The 11,529-nt window shown below is 34.7% G+C and overlaps 1 protein-coding gene across 2 annotated transcripts in view; it reads right to left on the bottom strand.

The window, feature by feature from the left end:
- Window positions 1–3,137: 3,137 nt before the first annotated feature.
- The window catches only part of LOC101744586 (uncharacterized), a 29,568-nt gene continuing 21,176 nt past the window's right edge, over window positions 3,138–11,529 (bottom strand). The window contains exons 2-9 of one of the 2 annotated variants that reach the window (XM_062673996.1): window positions 8,861–8,963; window positions 7,677–7,892; window positions 6,471–6,521; window positions 5,695–5,752; window positions 5,253–5,615; window positions 4,359–4,598; window positions 4,010–4,198; window positions 3,138–3,352 (exon numbers count right to left, since the gene is read on the bottom strand). In XM_062673996.1, coding sequence (XP_062529980.1) covers window positions 3,182–3,352; window positions 4,010–4,198; window positions 4,359–4,598; window positions 5,253–5,615; window positions 5,695–5,752; window positions 6,471–6,521; window positions 7,677–7,892; window positions 8,861–8,865 — 1,293 coding nt within the window. In that variant the 5' untranslated portion in view covers window positions 8,866–8,963 and the 3' untranslated portion in view covers window positions 3,138–3,181. Of the gene's footprint in view, window positions 3,353–4,009; window positions 4,199–4,358; window positions 4,599–5,252; window positions 5,616–5,694; window positions 5,753–6,470; window positions 6,522–7,676; window positions 7,893–8,860; window positions 8,972–11,529 lie in introns of both variants that reach the window. The other variant, XM_062673995.1, reaches the window with a different exon arrangement.

The raw sequence follows: 11,529 nt of genomic DNA, 5'->3' as shown, positions 1-11,529 counted from the left end.
CTATGACGCCGAGATGTGTTGTACTACTATGGTAACATACCGTCAAACAGAGCCCCAGCGCTATAAGTACGCAGCGCTCTGTCGCGGCGTTAGGACGCTTTGACGTCAGGCGTTGTAATTTTTTACAAATTTTATTTTAGCGTCCGAGTGAATGTGTATTAAAATACTAGATAATGCGCGAAAAAATGATATAAATAGTTAGAAAATACCCATGCTTATACAATGCCACATCTGAATCACTCGATTTCTTAATACTTTTAAATTTTCACACTGCTATCTAAAGGCACTATGATTTGGCGAATGCGTTGCGTCAAGGAGCGTTGGACTCATCTAGTCAATTTGTGTGACATGAAAAGAGCGCGACGTTAAGTACGCGGCGCTAAGTACGCGTTCTGTTTGACGAAGGCTTTAGTTTAATTGTGTAATGAAAATTAACAAAGCGGTAGGCAGCGGCTTGGCTCTGCCGCTGGCATTGCTGAAGTCCATGGGCGACGGTAACCACTCACCAACAAGTGGGCCGTATGCTCGGCTGCCTACAAGGGCAATAAAAAATAAAAGTAGTAGTACAGTGACTGTTTCATTACCAGAGAAATGTGAATGAGCTTGAAACTTGAACAAACATGTGCTACTTAAAAACAATAAAACGTTGCAGTACTGAATCAAATAATTATGTGAAATATGAACGCTAACTATCTTCTTATGATAAACAATGTCCTCGAAAAACGGCCATTCCTTACGGTCAATTTCATACCGAGTTACAAATCGATTTTCAATTTCTCGCAGTAAAATATTTCGTATCCGTTATTTATATAACATTATTCAAAACAAACCATAAAAAATATCGATGAAAGCGAACATATGTTTGAGATGAGTAGCATAAGGAATCGAGATTTCTCGTCAATTGAGTAATCGAAAAAGGCTTCACCGTTTTCGTCTCGGAATCAAATGAAATCGAATACACACATGAGCCCGCGTTGTCGATAGCTGCTCAATCGTCAACTAACAGCCACGCTTGTAATATTTTATTATTAAATATTTTTAAAACTTACATTATGATAGCATTATATTTTATAATCTACTAGCTGATCCGTAGCAGACTGCGTAGTGCCTCAATCGAGAAATGAAAAACCTAAACTTTTATATAAAATAAACTTAAAACAAACAAAAGGAATCCGTCCAACGGGAGACACATCAAAAGAATAGCAAAATTGTTATTTTTATTTAATTCCGAGCATTTTCATATTTATCTACTTTTTAAACCTTCTTTGGACTTCCACATATAATTCAAGACCAAAACAAGACCAAAATTAGCCAAATCGGTCCAGCCGTTCTCGAGTTTTAGCGAGACTAATAAACAACAATTCATTTTTATATATATATAGATATAGATTTAAATTACTCATGAGGACATTGCTCATGCAAGCAATTCATACTTAACTAAAACAATATTTAAGACACGCATATCTTATCAACGAAGGTGCAGGTGGTATTTTAAATGCCTAATGGCCTTCGATCAACACAGCTAATAATATCAGTATGGCTTAGCTAAAATATATTGAAACAGAATTACAGTGTAATTTCAGAAATATTTTTGTTTTGCAACTACTCATTCCAAGCTTTAACCGGAATAGGATTTAGAAAATCTAGTTCAAATCATCATCTAGCATGCGCAATACTTTGGCTGACTGCTTTGTATGTGACAGCACCCTATTTGAATCTAAAGACGTGACTACCTCGAATTCCGCAGTGAAAACAGGACGGATTTAAACAAAAGCGACGATAAATATAACCAAAAAACTACATAAACGTTCGCTTTCCTCTCGAACGACTCCTTCTTTATTCATAACAAGTTTGACCCGGTCGACACACATTGAGACTACAGAATTAATATGGTTAATATACATGGAAGTTTTTGAGGTTAATGAAACACACAGTTCGAAATGAACTGGCATTTTACAATGAACAAAGCATCCTTTTTGACGGTGCAGTCGCGATGACGAACACCAGAGAAAGTATTACTCATATTCGGCAAATATGTATAATATATAATTGTACCGGTTTCGCATTGGTTTTTATGGCGCTCGTGTATACATTTTCTAATGAATAATTGTTTAAACAAATGATACTAGTTATTGGCTTTATGTTATATGGTGTGTTCCGAAACGCTATTGAAACCAGGAATGTTATTAGAAGCAGCAAATTCAATGTCTAATGATGTATTCATAGTGCTAATGGTATTTGAGAACGCGCGAACGTGATCTTTGGAATCTGGAACTAATTCGTTTAGCATTACACAAATTGAATGTTTATAGAACAAGATATTTCCAGTAAAATTAGAAAGCGAATACATGTTTTTTTAAATCAAATTTCATGATTTGGTTTAATTTTATTATATAATATTAAATCGATAATATATAATATTAAATCGATAATACAATTAGTACACCTTGTAATATTTAATAAACAATTTATAATTAAACATATGCATCTTTGAGATTCTTTGCTACATATTAACTTTTCTTCCATAGCAATTTTTAAAGTAAAGTCAAGGCCAATCATGCTTATAGTCATTCTTTAACACTAGCGTTTTTGGTCTTGGAAAGCTAGACAGTTTTTGCAATACAATATTTGAACAATACATTTAAAATGAAATTGCCTGGAGGAGATCTTAACCAATGGAGGATAAAGAGGAGATCTTAACCAATTTGTGCACATGAATTGCTATTTTATATTGAAATACTTTGATAATATTAATACATATACATATATATATATATATATTGATCCCTAGTTCCCTCATTTCCCTTCGTTTCTTCTTCTCAATCGTGTCACTCTTGACAGAGCGGTCGTGATCGTCATGTAGTGCTAGAAGGAGCACATTGAAAAACTATTATATCTATAATAAAGGCATTAGAAATCAGATCTTGGATTTGCCTGTTCTTATCAGCACACTCTTCAATCTGTCCATGAACATGTCACTTGGAACAATGCTGAAATATTAGGAACCGTACAAATGTGAAATATACGGAATCATATATCATATAAATGTCTTATATGCATCCTTCTGTGATGAGTATCTTGATAAAAGCCATCAAATTTATTTTATATATGTATTTAAAAAAGGAAAACAAGATTGATTACATCATTGTTGGGTCAAAATTAGATAATTACAAGATGTGCTTTATTCCATTTCAGTGTTGTTTGTTCTTCTCGAAATAAAATTAAACGTTGTGTCTATAACTCTTTTCCATATTTCGCTCAAAGCAAGTGTTTGCGTGCTGGGTTTCTCTTTAGGCTGACCATTTGCATACGTTTGCATTACTAGTTCCATTGCAAATGGGATGCCGTATATCTGCAATAAAATACGAAGGTTAGAATTACAACATAAAATCAGAAGAGTTATAGACCTAAAACATAAGGGGTATTGGAAAAGATTTAATGTAAGACTTAATAAATTATGTAATTTGGAATTTACAACAATAATTTCAGTAGTAGCGGCCTGTATGTTTTATAGTAAGTTAGAATTTGGTTATTATATTATCTGTTATTCTAATATGGAGACATGGACTCTGAAGAAGGCTGATCGAAGTCAGATCGATGCGTTTGAGATGTGGTGCTGGAGGAAAATGGTGCGGATTCCCTGGACGGCGCATCGGACAAACGCATCAATTCTGGAAGAACTAGGTGTCTCCTTAAGACTCTCCACCATTTGCCTACGTAGGGTTTTAGAGTTTTTCGGTCAGAAAAAGGGTGACAATCTCGAAAGACTTCTCATCACCGGCAAAGTGGAAGGAAAGAGGCCTAGGGGGCGTAGTCACATGCGCTGGTCCGATCAGATTGAGACGACTTTGGAATCCAGCATTAATATCGCTATCCACTGCGCATCAGGACAAAAGTGAATGGAGGAACATAGTCCTAACAAAAGTGCTCAGTAAAGGTCACGATCCTCAGAACTGAGGAATACGACGCACGGAGGAGGATTCTAATAAAGCAAAAAAAATACAATTACCGTGGAAGCATAATCGACACTGGTACCCGAAATCTTTCCATACCAATTCTGCAAAGTTTCAACTTGGACAGCAGCATTTTGAAAACTTGAATTCTTCATTGCTTCTTCTATTTCTGCTTTCAGATCGAAGTATTTGTCATCATCTATTTGCACGTCGGTATAACCGTTTGGATACAACACTGCATCCCCCTAATAGATTATAGGTTTTCATAAATATATTATTAAAGTTTACGATTAGGAGAATTAGGATTAGAAGTTTTTTTTTAATTCTTGATACTAACAAAAAAAGATTGAGTCTTTAATCAGATAAGAACATAAATCTATAAATGAACATTTTTAAATTTTATACCTTAATCACTCTGTGGTTAATTGATCCGACATGTACATTGAAATAGGCTATAATCTTGTGGCTATAACGATGTAGGATACCACGAATAGCCCTGGTTTCCACCTCTGAAAATGGTTGTTCTCCAGGGTAAAGCTGACTGCAAGAGTTTATGCTAGAAACATTCCAGGCTACGTCGAAGTTTCGGTCCAGAAATACACCAGGGCAGTCGTTTTGTGGTGCTATGTTTTTATTCCAAATGTGCTGCAAACATATCCAAGATATATTATGGCTACTTTCAACAGTTTATACTTGGAAATTATCTTCAGTTTCGAGGAAAAAGATATAAGATTTCACAAAGCAGTTGATAGCATTTTCTTAAAACCAATAATACAGGTCTGTTTAGTCATTACATGAGCTCTTTCACATTTACTATTAATACAGTTAAATATAGTCTATAGATTTTTAAAGAGAATGATCAATCTAGGATATTATTTTACGATATGTATGCTAGAAACTTACGAGACAATAAAAAATACAGTCAGATCCCGAATAGCATTAATACTTCAAATAGACTAAAACCACTAAATCCAAGATCAGCCTTCATATAGTAACCGGTGGCTATAAGCACTATCACAGATCCTGATACGTCAAATTTTCAAATTAGTAAAATACACTTATTCCGATACAAGCACTTTACTTTTATCTACGTATATTCTAGTTATTTATTCTGGAAAGCAATGATGCATATAAGTATACTTGATATTGCAGTGCTATTTGGAATTAAAATTTAAGAATTGTATCCTAGTTGTGGTATCCAAGGGCTTTTGTAACCGTTGTAAATTACACCAAAAGAGCAAATGAATCGATGAATTCATAAAATATCACCATATGAAAATTAATAAAAAAGATACACACCTGGGAATTACCTAAAAATGTATATCCATCCGGATTAGCCAGAGGAATGAAAAATATATCAAACTTATCCAAGTGCTCAAAGTAATACGATAGCAAAATAGCCAAAGCTTTAGTATTAATTAAGCACCGCAGATTATTAATTCCTAGAATGTTTAATCCGTGTACAATGAATAACACTTTCTTCTCGGGTATTTCATCAACATACTTGTTTTTATTTGCTCTAAAATATCTTGTTATGTCTCTTTTTAGTTCGGTTACTTTCAGCAACAGAATATCATTGTACGAGGCTGTACGTCCAATCACTTCATAAGTTACATTTGCATTTGGAAAAGCCGACATAATTTCTAAGATTTGTTGCTTTATCTAGAAAACACCAACAATACAATAACAAAGCTTTATTTAAAAAAGTTAACGTTTAAGTGTTTCTAATCATTCAACTTACTGTGTAAGGACTGAGCTTTTGTGATGTTATTCCTTTTGTTAAATTCGTGTCCGTTGAACTGAAATATAAAAAAATATATAATTTGAATCGTAATTAGCTTAACACGTTGCACAGGCGCCCAGTGTTGAGTGATATAGTATATAGTGTATATTGAATGCTAGAACCGTATTTTCTCTCGATAATGAAGAAATAATATCGTAGGTAATAGATCAAATCTTCAAAATATACAGAACATTAATACTTTAATAAGTGTTCTGATGACAACACTCGTTATACATTACAATTGAGACTTCGGCCTCATGTCTTAAGGTTGGCGGCGGTAGTAATTAAGTGGATATACAAAAAAAAGCATTCCTTATCATACGTATTTTTAGGAAAAATTTAAACGCATTCGTAATGTATTTCATACGGAATATATATCATACGGATTTTTTTCGAATAACTCGCTGAATGATGTATTCCGTGATTAATGGCTCTTTAATGTTTTCTTCGGTTTTCGCGAGACTTAGAAATAATTGAAACTACTTTGTACAGTTTAATTCCGTTTTTTTTTTTGTTATTGTCTAACTATATATTTTTTCCGTTGTTGTCGAATAAGGACGACTAAATGATGACAAATAATATTCGTGGACATTTGAATATTGTATAAGCACGATATCGCCTATTTCTTAACACAATATAGGTATAATTGAAATAATATAAAAACAATAAAAAACGCGAGATTAAGCCGCAAAAATAGTTTTGATAACGTTAACTAAATCAAGCCATCAACTCACTCTTCAAAAGAAGCATGTTGCAGCAGCTGGACCGGTGTCATTTGGGTTGAACTGTAAATTTAATGAAAAAAGTGTTAATTCATATTTGTTTACTGAAATTTTCAAAGAAAAAGATCCACAAGCAAAAAAGAAACTTATTGTAAATGTTGCAGCATTTACAAACGGGAAGGAAATTCACAAAGCAGATACTCGGACCGTGTGATGAACAATTAGATATTAAAATTAAATTTAAACAGAATCAGGATCCCCAATATCGATGCTTTAGTTAATTAATTATATAAAAACTTCAAATAAATACCTACCTACATGTAGTAACCGCATAAATTAATTTTGTGGTTTGGTTAGAACAGGAAAAATATTGGAATCGGTAGGTATGTAAAAACAGATCAATTACAGTCATTGAGATATTAAAATATTATGAATGTTTTTTATTGTACAAAGTTTTAGGATCTTGTAAAAACGTGCGTGTTGCTGCTTACTTAGAATTGCTTTCGACATTTCTTTCTTATTTTCTGGTTTCAAAATTTTGCGAAGATTTCGGTTTATCTATTATTATTTTTTTAAATTAGCTTTGACTCGCATAGTCTCTCAAAACTTATCTGATTTCATGTTACCGGAGCCATTAAATACGATTTAGAGATCTTGCCCGACGATTACTTGTCTACAGTAAATACCAGACTATACGATAGACATTTTAGAATCAATTGAATAGCTAATTGAGGAAACATGAGACTGAGAACTGATGATACAAGGGTACCTAGAGGCGGCGCGGCGGTTACAAATCCATTTCATTCAATTTATAACAAGAGTGACTTTTATTAATAAGGTCACCTGAGCTTAGGCCTTTTGTATCCAGTACCATTATTATTATTATTATTGTCTATTTAACTCTTTGCCCCAATGTTAAATATTAATTATTCATCTTCTTCCACTTATCGGTCTTAATAGGCGCATCATAAGCTTTTAGGATTCATCAATTAATCTAAATAAATCATATAGAATCTTCAGTTCGTGATGTTGTCCTTTAAGCATTTCTAAGCTGATCGGATAAAATAAAGACATTGTATAGTTGTTGTTGTTCTTGTCCAAGAAAGGTTTCTGTCATGTTATCATCAACCTATGATAAGTGGCGTACACATTCCACAAATATGTGATGTCAGCGTAGCAATAACAGATTCTGCACTACAACAATTCTAGAATACTCACCGTGCGACATTTCGACGACTTTTTAATCCATTAAAGTTTTTTTTCAATTTCGGCCAACCGGCTCTTCCCCGATCATTTGCTTTCATAAACATCTTATTATGGTTTTGAATACGTTTAGCGTTTCTATCAAGATTAACATGCAAATGATCTCGGTCACTACTTGATAAGTCATTTTGAATCTTGGTAGTTCTTGCATGATGGCTTTCAAACGTTGATCTGAGAATACAAAAATATAATATTTTTTTATTGCCTAAACAAATGAACAAAGTTATGGCGCAACGTTAATGCCACCACACACTTAGAGACTTGAGATCTACATATGTGTCCATTTTGTATTCACGAAAATTATATTTAAGGATCTGATTCTTATTGCATGATATTGTCCTTCTTCATTGTCGAAGTCATTCGTGAACATAACTTAAGCACGTATTTCTTAAGTAAAATTGGTGTCTGCCTGCGGCATTTAAGCGCTACATCGTTCGATACGTTTTCACCGAGCGTCTTATCTTTTAGACCACGACGACTTTACATTTTAAATACAACTTTAGTAGCCTCAATTTGAATGCGTATTTACTGAAGGCGTTCTTGTAAATTTACTGTAAAGCGATCGTGCCTTCAAATTTGACGCCTAGGCAATCGACCGATTCAATGCCAACGATCTTTCGATGTCATGTCTCGATATATCATCTTCGCGCTGCGGTAATAATTTATCACCGTGTAGATATCTATTATATGTAGTAGTGAAGTAACTTGATCAAACACCACTAAAAGAAGCAAAAAGACTTCGCGGCCATTACCTAAATTACGGAAAATCGAAACGCATAGTAGTTATTTGTTCGTCCGGTCTTACTTTTGTGAATGAATCTGTGAGTACATATTTTCAGCACATGTAGCTTTACGAACGCCTCTAAAACTTGTATTACTTACGTATAATTATTGTCTACATTATTAAATATGATCGTTTGAGTCAATTTTGATGCTCACATGAGCGAAGAACGGCCCATACCGATTAGATAAATAGATACATTAGTGTTCTTGTCAGTCGTTTCACTCTTGACAGAGTAGTCGTGGTCAGCATGTAGCCTAGGAGAGAGTGCACCTGACGCGTGCCGCCACTCCTGCTCAAGGCCATTCTGCTGCACTCACTAACAGACCTTCCACTGTAATAGATTAGTACAACTTACTTCATAACATTCCTCGCTCTGTTATGCTTCTGTCTTTGTTGTCTCTCATTATGAATGGCATCTTTAGGTTTTAATCTTAAGCTTGCTCTTCTGTGCTCCAAATCTGGTTCCCTAATGAAGGGAAATTTTGTGTAATATCAAAAATAATTACGCATCGATTTCATTTCTGCTTATGATGAAAAAACAGCTTGTGAGTTAGGGTACGAGTCTAATGGTATTAAGACTTTGAGATGATGCTTCCGGTATCTCATGTTTATTGCAGTGGAGTTGATGCAGTGAACTGTTTAGCATCAGTTAGGCGGAGAATTCGTTTGTCCAATTGAGGCGATCATATCCTTAAAATAAAAAGTTAACGATAACCTATTTTTTATTTTTTAACTAGCAACCCGCCCTCGCTTCGCTTCGGAAACATTAAATTTTATTACTGATAGGCGAAGCCCGCCATGTTGCGCGCGGTACGACAATAACTGTAGGTGACACCGCGGGGCGAAGCTAGTTTAAAAAAAGTAGCCTAAGCTACTCCATTAATCATCAGCTACCTATTAGTGAAAGTTTCATCAAAATCGGTTCAGCCGTTCCAGAGATTAACCGGAACAAACAGACAGACAGACAAAAAATATATAAAATGTTATTTTGGTGTATGTACCGTATATATTATATTCATATGCATGTAGTAAAAAGTGGTTATTTCAATACTACAAACAGACACTAATTTTATTTATATGTATAGATATGGCACCAAGTATCAAGTTAATTCAATAAACTTAAATTTTGGGTAACATATTATATAAATTTAGGTGGTTACCGGTGGTAGGGAAAATTTTAAGACAATACAGGTAGGTTGCACCATTCTACATAGATATTTTTATTATGAAGCAGTCATGGATGTCAATGTGAAGAATTGGATAGCCATTATAGAATACAAGTGACAGGTCTAGTTTGTGTCCTAAGATGTATGGCGGGACATTCTAATATTTACGAGCTGCCGCAACTATTTATAACTAGCCCATAAACTAGTAAAGTCTACATGTAAAAATACGAAAAAACAAGTTGTAATTTTTTATTACTTTTGCATTGTAATTGAATTAATCGATTAATCTATATGAGTCGACTATTATCAAAGCCGGCAATGTGACTTTTGGACAATTATTGGTAAATCAGAAAAACGAATTATTTACTTTGTATTCCATTGGCAGTCACAAAACTCTTCTGAACGACATCTTAGATAAATAACAGGTTAACTATTAGCCTTTATTTAATGCAGGTTTTGAACCGTATTCTTTGAAGGAGACGATTATATTCAAATCAATCTGTATTGACATATCAATAAAAATTTTTGGTCCAAATGCACAGATTGCCACCTTTGATAATAGACGACTCATATAGTATTTGTGTTACATACCAATATTTTAATACTTCATCGTTGGCTGCAGAAAAGTAATGATTTTAGTTTTTTGTTTGATTAGCACACCTACCTTTTATAAAACTACAGTACAATACTCGTAGATGATTGAGTTTTCAGAGATCTTTTTTGCTATGTTGTAAAACGAACTTTCGTCCTCGGTGTTTCCTAAGCGTGATGATATATCTTCCTTCGAAGGGGGTTTGCAAAGAGTAGTCAACAATAGCTAGTGGCTTTGTTATTTTTCCCTACTGTTTTACGTTATTCGCTGTTAGCCTAAGGGGCTGTTTCAGCCATACTGGTAGGTGGGCTCATGGGGCTCAATCTTAGAGAATGTGCTAACACTAGCCCTAACAAGAGCAGTGGTTCGCAGAATCTACCACCGGATCGGAATCACGATCCACTGAGCAGATCCGGCGAGAAACTGGTTATGTCTATAGGTAGATCTCTTCGATCGACGATTTCAACGAGGACGGTGACCGGTGCTTGAAGAGTCTTAAACTACAAAGTGTGGATTTGAGGGATCCGACAAGTCATGTATCGGATATGGCTTGACTATGCCCTAACAGTGTTGTCGTCTAAGAGCACCGGTAATCACCATCAGATGAAATATATGCTCGCCTGCCTATAATAGCAATTTAAAAAAAATACATTAATCTTTAAACTGAAAGAATCATTATAATTGTATTTATAATTAGAAAATATCTTCGGTCTCAAGTTACAGTTAAATATATTAAAAATCAGAGCAGTAACCAGAAATACCTAGTCAGGCCATAAATTCTGTCACATGTTTAATGTAAAATTATTGAAACAAGTTTATTCATTATGTAACCATTCATATACCAAAATGAACTTAACAAAACATAGATTCTTATGACACTAAAGTTTATTCAAAATGACCTCCGTGATTTTGAATACAGGCCTTCAATCTGCGCGGCCAGTCGTCTATCGCAGCACGAACGAGGTCCATGTCAATATCGGCGGCTGCCTTAATCAAGGATGTCTTGAGTGACTCCAAATTAGGATGAGGCTTTGAGCGCGCCTTTTCCTCCAAGTGTTGCCATATCTTGTAATCTAACGGATTCAAATCTGGACTGGAGGAGGGCCAGTCTTCGTGCCGGATGAAGTCGATTTCACGCGCCGCCAGCCAGTCTTGTGTGCTCTTCGCTCTATGAGCTGGCGCCGAATCTTGTTGGAATACCCAGTGCCTGTTATTGAACATGGTATGAGAAACAGGTTCCACAAGGTTCGTCAGGACTGTATTTTG

Source organism: Bombyx mori, chromosome 19, assembly GCF_030269925.1.
Source record: "Bombyx mori chromosome 19, ASM3026992v2".
In the NCBI taxonomy this organism is placed as follows: Eukaryota; Metazoa; Arthropoda; class Insecta; order Lepidoptera; family Bombycidae; genus Bombyx; species Bombyx mori.
This window is presented reverse-complemented; position numbering and strand designations above follow the sequence as displayed.